The sequence below is a fragment of the Natator depressus genome, chromosome 14 (assembly GCF_965152275.1).
Source record: "Natator depressus isolate rNatDep1 chromosome 14, rNatDep2.hap1, whole genome shotgun sequence".
NCBI classification, from domain to species: domain Eukaryota; kingdom Metazoa; phylum Chordata; order Testudines; family Cheloniidae; genus Natator; species Natator depressus.
This window is the reverse complement of record NC_134247.1, coordinates 22,929,873-22,945,688: the sequence shown is the minus strand read 5'-3', so window position 1 is coordinate 22,945,688 and position 15,816 is coordinate 22,929,873. Positions and strand designations below refer to the sequence as shown.

At 46.9% G+C, this 15,816-nt stretch overlaps 1 protein-coding gene across 2 annotated transcripts in view; it reads right to left on the bottom strand.

Annotated features, from left to right (window-relative positions):
• The window catches only part of PIK3R5 (phosphoinositide-3-kinase regulatory subunit 5), a 105,506-nt gene that overhangs the window by 48,887 nt on the left and 40,803 nt on the right, over positions 1-15,816 (bottom strand). For both annotated transcript variants that reach the window (XM_074970590.1, XM_074970589.1), the window contains exon 2: positions 4,877-4,989. In XM_074970590.1, coding sequence (XP_074826691.1) covers positions 4,877-4,976 — 100 coding nt within the window. In that variant the 5' untranslated portion in view covers positions 4,977-4,989. The remainder of the gene's footprint in view (positions 1-4,876; positions 4,990-15,816) is intronic.

Here is a 15,816-nt window from a genome sequence, read left to right as displayed (position 1 = left end):
ACCAAACCAGTCTTTACACGAGCGGAAGATTGCAGTTTCCATTATTTATTTTGTTTATATTTGTGTTTGAATTGTATTCCCTCATCTCCAATTAGCATTGGCAATACACTTAAAGCATGAGAAAAGGAGGCATTTTCCCCACACCCTAGTCCAGGCCCGTGCAGCATATTTGCAGCTTATGCTATGCCCAGGTATTATTTACAATCTAGCCAGGTATTTAAATCGCTATAGTACAACACTCTCATTAGCAGCTTTGTTATTCTCATAACAACCGAGACAGAGTTAAGTGACTTGCCCAGATCAGAGGGAGTCTGTGGCTGAGCTGAGAATTGAATCTGGATCTCCTGTCTTTCAGGCCAGGGCTTTCACCACAACCCACTCTTCCTCCTTAGATCACCAACCAACAATCTATAGCTGGGTATTAACGTCTCTCCTGTCCAGGGAGTTTAATATGTGCTACAGGTGGAGCTAAGAGGACACTTGGATGTTGTGATGAGATGTTCAATACCTTTGCTGAGTGGCCCGCCTAGGCGTGGGTCTTAACGAAGCTATTTCCCAGCACTGGTTCCCAAAAGGGTTCGAAGCCCCATCTTGGGAGGGGCTCCCAGAGGTGAGCTCTTTTCTGACCCTTAGGGGAACAGCTGGGCTTTTCCAGCTAGGAGCCAGGAAACGGGAGCTGCCTTGGTTTAATTTTGTTTTGTGTCTGAAGACTCTTTAGCTGCATTGAGGGAATGCAGACAGAGACCCTGCCAATTTGTTTCAATTTGATTGCTCCAGAAAACCTGCAAATAAACCTGCAACCTCAGGGAAGCTTTTCCTTGACCAACTTGGGATTCCTGCTGGGCTCTGTACACAGACCCAATCCCTACCACAGGCATATCCTACTTCTGAAATGCTGAGCACAGTTGTAATTCACGTGCCTGCTTCTTGCTGACTTCACAAATCTCAACTTTTAAGTCAGATCTTTTTTTGGTAGGGGAGGGTGAAACATTGGAAGCAATTAGTCACTCACTATGGAGCAACGGCTTGCAAGCATAGTACTGGAAAATAAATCACGGTATTAAATATGCAGATGTGCAGAAAATTATCTGTGATCACAGAATCAGGATCAGGTATACCTATGTTTCCAGCACAAACAGCAACTGCTTTCCTTTCAAGTCAGTTATTTATTTCAGATTAAGGAACAGAGCAAAAGCAAGAAAGAGCCAAAGCAAATTGGCAAAGCCAATTAATAAAGGATGCAAAAAGCAACAATGCAAAACTGTGGCCAGTAGGGTTAAGGTTAAGAAGGAATTCTTTAAATATATAATCAGGAATAAACAAACTCTTTGCAATAGTATAGGTCTGATACTAGACAAGGATGGTAAAATTGTCACTCATGATGCAGAAAAAGCAGAAGTGATTCAATAAATATTTCTGTTCTGTATTTGGAAAGAAGCAGGATGGTGAATTCATATACCACAGTGATAATGAAATGCTTTCTATTCCATCAGTAACTAGGGAGGATGTGAAAGAGTTGTGGATGTTAGCGAATGACTAATCGCTTCCACAAGGAGTAGCAAAAGAATTAGCTGACGAGCCTTTGAAACCATTAAGAGTGATTTTTAACAAATCTTGGGACACTGGGGAAGTTCCAGAGGACTGGGAAAAAAACATATGTTGTGTCACTATTTTAAAAAGGTAACCAGGAGGGTCCAGGTAACTATAGGTCAGCTAGTCAGATACTAATGCTCTCCAAAATAATGGAAAAAATGATATGGAATGAAAATTGGTAAAGAATTAAGGCATGGAAATAAAATCAATGCCAATCAACATAGTTTTATGGAAATAAGACTTGTCAAACTGGGTATTTTTTTATGGGATCACAAGTTTGGCTGGTAAAGGTAACTGTGTTGACATAATAGATTTATACTTCTGGATGGGGTTTCATTTAGACATGTGTGACATTCTGATAAAAATGTAGCCTGAATTAAATGGATTAAAAACCGGTTAACTGATCAATCTCAAACTAATTTTAAATGGGGAATCATCTATTTGAATGGGGGTGTTTCTAGTGTGGTCCCACAGGGGTCTGTTCTTGGCTCAATTAAGTTCAATATCTTTTATTTGTGAATTGGAAGAAAATATAAAATCAATGCTAGCAAAATTTGCTGAGGGCACAAAAATAGAGTGGTAAATAATGATGAGGACAGGTCAGTTATACAGAGCAACCTGGATTGCTTGGCAAGGCAGGGTCATTTGAACAATGTGTTTTAATAGATAGAGCCAAATGCAAGGCCATACAACCAGGAACAAAGAATGTAGGCCGCATTTACAAGCTGAGGGTCTATATCCTGGAATTCAGTGACACTAAATGACCGAGCAGCCATGGTAAATAACCATTTGAACATAAGCTCACAGCATGATGCTGTAGCTAAGAGGGTGCAAGCGATCACTGGATATAGAAGCAAGGGAATATTGAATAGAAGTAGGAAGGTGATATTACCTCTGTATACAGCATTAGCGAGATCACTACTTCATGCTATGCCCAGTTCTTGTGTCCAAACTTCAAATGGGATGTTGAGAAATTGGAAAGCGTTCAGAAAAGAGCTACAGGTTGAACCTCTCTAATCCGGCACTCCCCTGGTCCGGCAACATCCATAGCCCGGCAAGCTCCCCCCTCTCCCCATGCCTCTCGTGTGCTGGTGGCCCCGTGCTTACTAACTCCTCCCCCTCCCTCCTAGCGCTTCCGGAGCTCAGTGAACAGCTGATTCGTGGTGTTCAAGCTCCGGGAGGGAGTGGGAGGACCTGGGGCCAGCAGCTAGGACCCCAGGCGAGGGGCCAGAGGCTGGGGCCTAGGGCCGGCATCAGAGCCCCCTGGTGGGGGGGCGGCAAGGGGGCCCCCAGGCGCGGACCACACTGGGTACAAAGCCTGGGGGTGCTGCCACAGCCCCCTTATCCTACTTCCTGTGCCAATGGAGACCCACTGGCACTCTGTATTGACCTCCCGTGGTTCGGGAAATTCTCTGGTTCGGCACTGGTCAGGTCCCGAGGGTGCCGGACTAGAGAGGTTCAACCTGTACAAGAATGATTCAAGGCCAGGAAAACCCGCCTTCCAGTGTGACATTAAAGCAACTCAATCTATGTAGTTTATCCAAGAGAAGGTTAAAAGGTGACTTGATCAGAGCTTAAAAGTATCTACGTGGGAAGAGATTTCTGACAGACTGATCTTTAATCTAGCAGAGAAAGACTTGACAACATCCAATAGCGGGAAGCTGAAGCTAGACAAATTCAGATTAGAAATTAGGCACTTTTTTTTTTTTAAACACAAGAGTCATTCACCAATTTGCCTATGGTTTCTCCACCCCTTGAAGTCTTTAATTCAAGATTAGACACCTTTCTAAAAGATATGGTATAGCTCAAACCGAAGATATGGGCTTGATGCCAAAGTTTCAGGGTGAGTGTTTTGGGCCAGGGTTTTGCAGAGGTCAAACTAGATAATCATTATGATCCATCTGGCCTTAGAAACCTATGAATCTAAAGTCTCCACGAACATGTGCAGCATTCAGCTGCCTGATAGCATCCTGCATCATCTCTGCCTTACAAAACAGCAGCTCCAGACAAGCAGACATCCAGAAACATAAAGGTGCCGGGCATTGAAAACAACCCGTGACAGTTGCATACACCAACACAGCACACCCAAAGCTGGGACACACCCATTCTTTTTCCATTCTCTGATTTAAAGATGGCTGACCCAGCTGGCTGGGAAAGGGTTGTATACTTTGGTCATCTTGGGGGAAAGGGAAAAAGTTTGGTAAGATATGAATGTAGTTATCCCAGGCTGAAACCTGTCTCTCAGATCACGATCCAGAGTTACTGGTATCCAAGTTATAAAACCGTGAAAATGAGGGTAGCAAAGACCAACAGTCCCTGCACTGCAGTGACCGGCGAGTAAAGCACAGAGGTACCAGTAGCAAGACAGAAATTCAGGGAAAGTTTCTCACGTGCTTATTCACACAGACTAATACCTTACTCTATACGCAGTCTCCATGTCTTCAGTGACGCTGCCTGACGTGACTAAACGACAGACACGGGAGGGGGAATATTTTAATGAGACGATGTAACTGCAGTTCCATGGAACCGTTTAATCTCTGGTTAACAGAACACCCACTCCCTCAGTTAACTGAATGTTGGTCACACCCCCCGGCACTGAATGCTAGGTGGGACTGCCAGAACACTCAGTACTGAGCTAACTCTGTTCCCACTGCAGTCTATGGGAACTTTACCATTGACTTTAATGGACAGAGCTAGGCCAGCACTGGGTCCTTTGGAAAATGCCATCCACCATGTTTCATTGTTCCCCTTGTCCCAAAACCCCAGTGAACACCCCACCCCCCTCCACACACACACACAGAAATATAGGTTTGAGATGCATTTGCCCCAAAGCAAGACCGCACCAGCTAGTCAAAGAACAGGAGTCATCCCATGTGGTGAATGGAGGTTCCTACCCTTTTCAGCCAGTGCTCTGACCAGTTCGCATACACCATAGTACGTTTACTCACTACCTTAAACTTAACAGGAATCTCTCAACATCTTGGCACATCTTTCCAGCTAGGTGAAGAACTTGGGCAGGCACAAGTGGGTAAGTAGAGCAGACCCATCTCTAACTCATGTATTGAACGGAAGGTGGTTCTGAGCCCCAAAGTCGCTAGAGGAATGGGGCGGTAGTTCCTAGCCATATTACCTTCCCGCTGCTTGGGCAGAATGTTACCAGGCAAAGGACAAGATGTACAAATATCAACAGAAAGGGCAGGAAGGATCCCAGGACATTTATGCCACAAGGTTTGGTTAGGATACCGTGGGCCTTCAGGAAGCACATGAATATTGGGTCACCTACCAGTCCATGTGGTGGAGGAGGCTGCACTTCTGCTCAGCCCGTGTAGACATCTTTCCAGTGCATGATGGATCCTGTCCTCTGTGCAAGTTGTGTGCTGCATTTTAGATCATCTCCTAAATAGAGATAGAGAGAAGAGTTAACATCACCAGGCTGTACCCAGGAGCACTCTACTGAGCAGAGAACACAAAAGAACTCTCCGAAGCCTTGAAAAGCAAGGACATCCACTTTGACATTTCACCCAGTTAAGAGTCTCTTCCCGACCTTTTCAGATACTATCATTGCTACCTTGTAATCTTTTCTGCCAATCGCCTGTCTTCCCTACCTTCCCAACTGTCAGCAAAACAAGAGACATGGGCAACTCAATCAAGAGGAGCTGCAGGGTCTCTTTGTTGTGACCAAGGGGCATAAGATCCTCCACAACTGCAGTACGTGCGTATGCTCACAACTACCCTCCGCTGGAGAGAGCAAGACTCGCTCATGCGTTTGCAATGATGATGAAGTCTAGTGGCTATAGGCCTGCAAAGAGCCTTGACATAACTGACAGCTAAGGAAGTCTCGTGGCTTAGATGGTAAAGGGAGCAGATGGTTCCGAGTTCTTTCCACCCCACAGTGCAGGCGTGTAATTTAAAATAGTGACCGTGATGGACATTGTTAGTGGCTATGGATTCATCCTACAGTGCCTCTCCTCACGGATCATATTTCTAGCCTTAGACAACCTGTGGGTCTGCAAAGGGGAGCTGGATCTGCTCCTTCTCCAGCCAGTCCCTGCTGTTGACTGGCCAACTTAAGGCAAAGACCAAGAGGCTATTGGGGTAACACAGGACACACATGGTCATGGAGTCTGTGCTCTACGATAGAGTGCCTCGTCATGCAGGATAGTCACAGCCATGTTGAAATAGCAGATTGCACGCACATTTCACCATCAATTTCACTGTATGGAAAATACCCTTCCACCCCTACTGTGTAGGGATCAAACCCAGTAGGCAGGCCAACACACGACGAGTCGCACATGACGTGGCGTCGTCCTTCTTACAGCATTACATCCAATTCAAGAGAGCGGTGGGGGACACACTGGTGGTAAGAAAACTAGCCTTTTCAGTTAAGCATCATGGCAGTGATCATGTACCTCCTTCTATTACAAATAATGAAGAGACTACTGAGTTAAGGCCACCTCCCCTGCAATCAGAGCTGAACATCCAGATGGCTAATGCTGGGTGTGCACCTTCCCCTCTTTAGCCAGAGGCCTCAGCAGGGTCTCAGAGCTTCCTTGCCTCTCAATTAAAAATAACAATCTAAAATCCATGTCTCCCGGGAGGAAGGTTTAGCCAGTGCAGCCTTTGCCTTTGGATGGCAGGAGCTGCCTCCTATTCATTCTCTACACACACTAGGATCCTAGAAGATCCTCGAAGGGTTGAACTTGAGTCTGAGGCATTCCAGCATTTCTCTTGGCTTGATTCTCGAATGTATCCAAGCAGAACTCGGCGATCATGGCTCCTCAATTCACAGCCACTGCAGGCAGCTTACATTCAGTGGAGAACCCAGTATAACAGAGCTGTGCTCCACCCTACACCTTCCTGTCCACCCACTACCTCCCTCATGTCAGTGGGCAGGGTTCTGGCATGGCAGAGCTGGCCTAGCCACACCATCAGCTATATGCTGGTGGAGGTTGCCCCACACAGGGGAAGATCTCTGATGGAGGCCTCTAGCTGCCTTGGGCTCCTAAGCAGAGCAAAATGAACTTGGCAAGTCAGAGAATCAAGCCCCTATTCCTACCTCATCCACACTTCAGAGAATCCACACGTGGGTCCCTCCAGGCAAAAGTGGCACTGAAGCACTGGCCTGGCAGGTGAAAGTACTCTGCTTTACTGGGAAGTGAAGAGCTTCTTCGACATGTTGGCACCAGACTCTACCATGGACTGTTTTGGTTTCCTGTCAACGAGCATGCACACTCCCACCGACTGACTCTGCTATGGCAGTGTAGGGAGAAGAGATTCTGCCACAAAGTGTCTGAAGTGAACAGACAGAGAGTATGTGCTCATCTTCCGATCCGCTTGGCATTTCACTCATGACTTGTGGCAAGCGTCAAAAGGAAAGCGGTGACTAAGAAGGCAATGACTCATGTATCACCCAGCACATTGCCACAGGGCACAAAAATCCTACATGTCAGCTTGTTCGAGAACACAGCTGGGTCATCTGAAGAAAGGCTAATGTTAGTTTAGTGTTCAACAAAGAAAGTCTAGGAAATGCCTCTTGCCCATTGAGAACTCTTGATCCACCTGCCACGCACTGTCCCAGAACAGCAGAATTCCCTCCCTTATGCCCCTTGATTTTGAAATAGGAAATGGACGTTGGGACCTGAAGGGAAAGTTATTACCGTAATTTTCAAACCACAAAGTACAAATGCATCTGTCGGTTTCCTAATGTGCCTGTGGTGACCACACACGTCTCCAAGGCTTGTCATATTCAACAAAGTCTGTTGAAAATTTAATGGAAAAAGGACTTTGGAATGTGTCCAGAATGGTGAACTAGCGACATTTCATTCCCCCTCACGTCACCCCCCCCACCAAACAGACCCACAACCTGTGCAAAATTACATTACAGGGGACAGTACTGGAAAATGCAAGTCAAACTTTCCAAGCGGCCTTGCTAAGGGTCTGCCTGCACTACAGAGGGAGTAGATGTATCTGAGCTAGCTTTATTCTAGTGAGCTCAAGTGCTGGAGCAGTGAAGCCACAGTGACCCAGGCTGTGCAAGCCCACCTACTTGGGCAGTAGCCTGTGCTGAAGCCCAAGCTGCCACAGCTTCGCTGCTATACGTACTCATGCCAGCTAGCTTAAAGCTAGCTTGGGTAACTCTACATGGGTTGCAATCCCACCTCCCACTGCACTGCAGACATACCCTATGCCACCTCCCTACTCCCAGCAATGCAAGGGGAGGCCAAAGACTGGGGCTAAGGTTTTAAAGAGCGTCCAGTGATTTGGAGTGTCTCCTTTTAGGGTGCCCAGCTTAAGACACTTTAAAAGGGACCAGATTTTCGGTAAGAGCTGAGCACCTGCCCGCTGGAAATTGGGCCCTTTTTATGTGTCTCAAGCTGAGCCCCACAAAGTGGAGAGACCCCGAATCTCTAGTCACTTCTGGAAATCTGCGATAGCACGTTAGTGCACCGGGGTGAGTTCTTCAGGTGCAAGTGCCTGCGAGCGCTAAGAGTATGCAGGGTGAGTTGCCCACAGTGGCACTTCAAAGCACTGGCAGGGCTGATGCTTTGGGATCAGTCCTACTCCAGCTCCATCGCCACGCCTTGGTGCTGCTTTGTAAATTTCCGAGCAGTATGCCATGGTACAATGGAAGGGCTTTCCTGCCTGTAACAAGGCCTGCAGCTGTGGCTCAGACAGAGTCCCAGAGAGAACCTGAGAACAACTTACTGAAGGCTGTGCAAGATCTGGCAGAAGACAACAGGCACCTGGGGAGTTTTTGGTGGAGGCTTGAATTCTGGAATTTGTTCTTCAGGGAAGGGAAAAGAAGGGAAAGCACCAGAAAAAGACCAAGACAGTGAGCAGATTCAGGAGAGAAGACTCCTGGCTGTATCTTTTCTAGCCTTCACAGAACAGGCTGTGTGTGGAAATAAAAAAGCAATAGTGCATGTCACTGCCATTCACGCCACACACTAGCATCTGGAGATGCAACACCCACAAGACAGGAAGGAGAGGGGAAGCGACAGCAATGGGGGTACGAATACCCCACTGGAACGAGGCAATCCATGTCTCTCCTTAGAGAATTTACTTGCATATGGAATAGGGTAGGGCTCAGACCAACTGCCCCAATTATTCTGCACAAACAGGGCATGTGCTGGATGAACTAGATGTCAGAGTTATATATCACTGCCCAATACTGTAGTCTCTGGGTGCCTTCCATGTAAAATCAACAGTCAAGTCCCGAGTGGACTCCATGGAGCATCTGACACGTCTCCCTTTTTGGGGGTAAAAACTCCCCATACAATAACTTTGCTTTTCAATAGCAGCCTCCACCTAAAGATCTCCAAAAGCTTTACAGGCATGAATGATCTAAACCTCACAACCAGCCCCATTTTACAGAGAGGTCAACTGAGGTACAGAGAGGTTAAAGTAATTTTCCCAGGATCGCACAATGAATCTGCAACAGCTGGGAACAGCACTCAGGTCTTCTGACTCCCAGTCCTGTGCTTCAACCAAAAGGCCATTTTCCTCCAATCCCAGAACAGTTAGAATAATTAAGAGGCACTGTGTCTTCTGAAAGGAGACAGATAATCTCGCTAGACACAGATTTCTAGTGCAACTCATCACCATAGTACATACTGATAGCTGATCAGATAGGACAGACTTCTACTGTTATACATGCTACAATGAGGAACTAGCCTCTCTCTTCCCCGCCCATGAGTGGCACCGCACAGCTTGATTCATTAATGAAGCCGCTTCTTACTGATCAAGGGGAAGTGACTGAGAACGAGAGGACAACAGGGAAGTTAAGAATCATTGTCCACCAACTATATGGATTACAAAGAAGTAGCGTGATCAGTTCACAGAAAGCAAGTTTTGCTCAGCATTTTAAATGCCTTTAACAGCGGCAACAACAAAATAAAGCCACGTTGCCTCTCACTGCAGTACACTTTTTTTGAGTGCCAAATATATGTTTGCTATATTTAGTTTGGTTTTTAAGAGATGGCGTGTGGAGGATACAAGCTTAGACGGGCCCAAAGCAGAGCCAGAACTGAGCTAAGCCCCACTAAGGAGGAGGCTGGATTTGAATAGAGCTGGTTGGGAATTTTCTGATTAAATGGGTTTTTTTCCCCATCAGAAAATATTGATTAGTCGACACTAAAATGGCTGGCAGGAAAGAGACAGATTTGACAAGTTCCCAATTTGAAAAAAAAAATCAAACTTTTTGAACCAAAGAGTTGTGAGTTTTGGTACAAAACAACTTTTTGTTTCAAAATATTAGTTAATTTACAGTAAAAAAAAAAAAGTGTATTTTTTTTAAAAGGCCAAAATTGAAAGGAAAATCTTTGACTGACCCATTCCAAAATTATTTTTGGACTAGCTGTTCACAAAACAGAATATGAGATTTCGACTTTTTGTCCCAGGTGCAGGGCAGATAAATTCTCAAAATCTTGAAAATTCTCATGGGCTAGGAAAACAATTTCCTACCCAGTTCTAGATCTAAACCATGCAATTTGAGGTCATCTTTTGGTTATTAGCGGAGGGTTTCAGCTGCATTAGCCAGGCCAGAAAGCCCTGCAGAAATAGTCAGGTGGGAACGCGCAGGTTAAACATTAGGCGAGGGCTTCACCCCTTTGCTATAGCCCTTTTATACTGTGGCAATGTTGAAGGGTCAGTGAAGGGAGAATTCCCCCTGCCACAGGCTTTGGGTAAGGGCAATTTATGCAGCCTACCAGCCTGCTGACAGGGCAGGGCAGAGTTACTATGCATAGCACTGTGGGCATTCTGGTGGCACTGCTACCCAGAGGAAGCCAGGAAGGCTGCCATAGCTTGGGCACTCCCCCTGGGGTGTGTAAATTATGCCAGAGGCCTCATTGGTCCCTGGAGCAGCCCAGAATTGGAAGGATGGAAAGGAGGCTTAAACTCTGGAAATCTCACTCTAGCAGTTCAAAACAGAGCCTACATGAATAGGACCTGGTATGCTACGTAACTGAAATGCGTGTGGGCTTTACTATAGGAAAAGAGCCTATACTAACTCAGAGGTGTCTAATATGCCTGATTCAGCCCCTCCACTGTGGTGGGGTGGGGGGGTTCGGAGTTGCTCCATTGGATAAGTGTAAGCAAGAAGGAAATCAAGCCTAAGGGTCAGATCCTCAGCTGATGCAAATGAGTGCAACTCCACTGCAGCGAATGGAGCGGCAGCCGTTAGCACAGCTGCTTTTGCTTGGGCTACAGAGACTTCTGTCCCACAAGGGGCAATTCCCAACCCCACACTTCTTCAGATCAGACCATTCCAGCGAGACATCTGGAGAGGGTACAGCCCTACGCATCCTGGCTACATTAATGCTCTCTCTATTCCATTTCCACCAAAAGGCCAAGAGAAGAAACCCAGACAGCCATGTCACAATCTGAGATTTCACCTTCCATTACAACCAGCGACAGCTCCCCAAGACACATGTGCAAAAAGCAACCGGCCTGCTGAGTGCCTGCAATCATCTCCTTCGGTGGAGGAGAAACCCACGGCATGGAACAAGGTCTTTAATCCAAGCATCCAGGACACACAAGAAAGCCCCCAGGGCACATTCAAGGCAAGACGGTAGCTCTTCCTGCCCTGCTAGTTCAGAGGCTGCTGGCTGCAATGCCAAAGTAGGAAATGGGAAAAAAACCACCCAGCCCAGAGGCCTGGTTTGCAAACACACTCGCTTTCACTGGGAAGTCGGATGGGCGGAGACCTACGTGCTGGCATGATTACAAATGCTACTCTGCCCTGTGTCTCATTCATGGACTCCACTCCTCCAGTGCTGTCACTCCTCACCCAGCCCTCGCCTCAACTCAAGTGAGAGAGGAAGGGCTCGGGTCATCTGAGCCAAAGGACGGAAACTAAACCAAACCAAACCATGGATACAGGGGAATCCATGCAGGTGTGCTGGGTGGGAGAAGAACTGCAGCGGCAATCACTTAATTTGAAATCAAAAGCATCCAGATCATATCTAATGGTTTGCCAGAACCAGGCACATGTGATTTAGACCCTACAGGGAATTCGTTTTTTCCCTTTGACAGCATCTCATCTCTCCGCCTTCCCCATTTCACTCTGATGGCAGGGGTCAGGTGCAGGAATAAACCAATGTCACCAGAACAAAGGTCAAAGCAGATCCCTCACTCCGAGTGGCACAAAAGCTGAAGTAGTGCAACAAATCATCCTCTCCACCCAAGCCCCCTCCCACAGAGAGATCTGGAAGCTCAGCACCAGCAGAGAAGCAAGTGAGTGTAGCGGCGCATCTCTCGCGTCACACGCCAGCCTTCAGGGATCAGAAACCAAGCCGTCCACAGGAAGGTGTCATGAGCTCAGCTCACTGCAGCCTGAGCAGGTCATGTCCCAGTAAGAGCTACTGCCGGTGATCACTCCTTAAGAGATACAAAACCCTAAAGCCTCCCTTGATTGAAGCCTGTATTGACTTCAGCCCTGAATTCTTCTGACGCTGAGGAGTTCCAGTGGGCTTCTTGGGAAGAAGCACAGTCCCTTGTGTCATGAGCACAGGTCTAGAAAGCAAGGAGAGCATCCATGTGTGCATGTACACGTATGCTACAAGCAGCTAGCCCTGCACAGCTGGCACTTACTCCTTCTATGAAATCCACGTATTTCCTTAGATCACAGAGGAAGTCCTAGTTTTTGCCATTCTTAGCCCCCCAGCTTCTTGGGTCTCCTCCTCCTGTGCACACAATTCCTAAGTACCAGTGTCAAAGGGTGGAGCCCCGGAGCAGAAAGACTGAGGAGCCATAGGATGTTTCTTGTGGGATCCGGGGCACAGCAGGGAGCAACCCACAATTTCTTACGATCCTCACAGCTCAGGCACAGTCACCCTCTGTGTTTATGCTCAAGTACGCACAGAGCATCAAAGGGCAGGGAGATGACTAAGATAAGAAGTTCGTTCAAACCCTGCGAAGGTGGCTTATCAAAGGATCCAGAAGGCAACAGGTTTGACAAACATCCGCTCACAAAAGGCAAGTGAACCATCCAAACACCCAGGCGGTAAACATTATTTCCTTATTGGGTCACCGGTTCCTGGCCTGCTGGGGTAGGAAGTGAGCTGATTGCACAGCGGGGCTGCTGGAAGACAACAGCATATAAGCCCAAGCATGCGACTGGGAGCAACTCTCTCCACTCAGACAGGTGGAAGCCAAGTCCCACTGGGGACATGGGGTACTCAAATCTATCACTGATCTGAGAATCACCACTGGCCTCAAGGGGGAAACCAGCATCTGATGCAGAATCAGAGGATCTTTGCCCACAGCCAAAGGGGGAGGGATTGCCTCAGTCACAAACCGAGCCCTTAACATAACCTAGGAGTGAGGTCACAGTGGTCACAGGCGGCCTCATGTGACAGTCCCTCTAGAAATAAGAGAAGTGTGAACTTGTTTTGATTCACCATGTAAAAACCAAGTGCGCAAGTGGCTGTGTGGCCCCAGTTGGTCTGTTTATAATAGCTAGGGTTGCCAATCCTCCAGGAGTGGCCTGGAGTCTCCAGGAATTAAAGATTATGTCGCATGATGAAATCTCCAAGAATACAACCAGCCAAAATTGGCAACCCTAATAATAGCACAGACACTGAGAGGAAGCATGGGCCTAAGCCTGAAAATCAGTAGCTCCTGGGTCTTCTTCAGGACTTCACCCGTCTCCTGCTGAAGTCAGTGGGAGCAGTACTGGGCCCTCACTGTGTGACCATCTCTGCTCCACTTTTCCTGTCTGTACACCAAGGATGATATGATTATTTGAACAGAGTAGTGCCTATCGATCCACAACCAAGAGAAGGTCCCTATGGCACTAGATGCTGTACATACACATAGTAAAAGACAGTCCCCTACCCCGAAGAGGTTAGGATCCAAATGGATGAGAAACAAAAAGGAAGGATCATTATCCCCATTTTACAGATGGGGAAAATGAGGCACAGAGAGATTAATGGACTTGGCCAAGGTCACACAGGGACTCTGCAGCAGAGCCAAGAATTGAACCCAGCTACTCTGAGCCAGAGTCTAGTGCCTTAGCCACAAGACCACACTGCATCACACATCTCCATACTACTATTCTACTTCATACTTCAAGGGCCACAGGAGATGTTTAAGAGCAGGTTGCTATCTCCATCCCAATTAGGTCAGCAGGTGCCACTCACTCATGCTTTCTTCCTAAATGGAGCATGAAGCCTATATTTTAACTTCAGTTGAGCATTTAGGCTGCTAAACATCTCTCAGGCCTTAGTGAGCCAAGGATGTATGGCTTGGTTAAGCAACACCTAAGAAAATGGAACATGGGTGGCCGTCTACAAGAATCCCATTCCAAGTATGGAAAGGAATGACGTAGTTCAGGGTGAGGGGATGCGGGTGTACATATATATGGGGATAATGGGACAGATCTTAAAGAAATGAATCATTTAGAAAACAAGCAAAACTTTCCAAAAGCAACAGCTCTTCAGCTAGTGATTATACTCCCCAAGGAAGCAATCCAAGTCCCATCACTGGGGACATTTAAGATTGAACTGGACAAAGCACGCACACACATGCACAGTATGGAATAACCCTGCAATAATTCTTGCTTTCTATTATCCAAAACAGAGACCCATGCTTCTACTCTTCTCCAGTTTGTCATGAATACTGACAATGGGATGTCTTTTTAGCTAGTGGTGTATTAGATTTTACTACTTCTTATTACTTTTCCAGCCACAGTTAAGCCCCATAGAATACTCGACATCAAACTACTGAGAGCGTTGCTACCCATCTAGATGAAATGTGCTGTAGAAGTGTAAAGGCAGAAAGTTGCACCACCATGTGGATTACTGCAGTGTAAGAACAAGGAAAGGGAGGGACTATGAATTGTCTCAAACTCAACATTATGGACATATTGGAGCTCAGCACTAGGTATCCTGGAAGTAAAAATCAACGATGCCCTTCCATAGGAGGGGCATGTATTGTGATCGTGAAAGAGAGGGTTGGCCAAGTGCACTGACCTGCAAAAGAGCCGGAACATTCTAGTGCAAATATTCCCTATTAAGCAGAAATACAGAAGAAAGAGCAACTTCCTGAAGTGTTAGCAGCTGATGGAGATAAATATTTTAAAAACACACACCATTGAACCTGGGTGACTAATTTTCCAGCTCTGGATACCAAAGTGCTGGCCCTTTTTAGTGTGTTAGTCATGTGTGGTTTATTCCTCCAACTCCCTCTGGTCCAGCTTCTTCTGCTTAGCTTTCACTAAGTGCCTACAGATAAGGGGATCAAAAGAGAAAGCCAACAGGAAGCTGAGAGCTGCTTAAGAAATGTCATCTCCACATAAATTTCTCTCTCCAAGCCTTTCACGCTGCTGAAAATAGGAATTATTTAACAGGATTTCCCTAATTCCACCCTGGAGATTAATTGCATCAGCAGCAGTCGCTTAATGCTAGAGTTCATGCATTGGAGGGACCACAACTTGCAAAACCAAAACTAGACATACTTATCAACATTAAATATCCAAGAAATTGACGTGGTTTCCAGGGACCCAGAAGATCTGGGTTTAGTGGCTGACTTTGCCAGTTTCCCTGTGTGATACTAGACAGGGTGAGCAATAAAACACAGAGACTGAGTTCAGTTCCCAGCTCTGCTACAGGCTCCCTGTAGGTATGTCCACATTGCATAGTAAACCCGGCTCTGTGGGACATGTGCCTGCAGCCCTGTTCTTTTCAAGCTTGTGCTGGAACGTCCACACTGCATTGCTCTGCGAGCCTCAAACAAGTGCCGTGGGCAAATAACGTAGAGTAATATCTTCAAAAGCACCTAAGTGATGCAGGAGCCTAAATCTCATTGACTTTCAATGAGACTCAGTCTACGTCTATCCTACAGACAACTGGCGGTGGCGTGCAGCATATGTGCAGCTACATGCCACAGTGAAAGCACGCTGTGTCCACACTGTGCTGTATAGCTACATGTGGCAGTGAAAGGCTCTGGCAAAGGGGAGACCGCGAGAGTCTCCAGCAGCAGGGAGCTGCCCAAGCCTTTGCCCACTTCCGGAGACCATTCCTGAGGCAGGGAAAGGCTCCAGCAGTGGGACACAACACTGATAGAAACAGCAGGGTAAACACAGGCAGAGCTTCAGCGAGCGGAGAGCCATGTGGGATATGCACTCAGGTACATACCCACATCCTTCATGCGTGTCTTTACTTACTGAAACCATGTCTCACTGTCTACACTGGTACTTATACCCATGCTGGGGGGCTACAT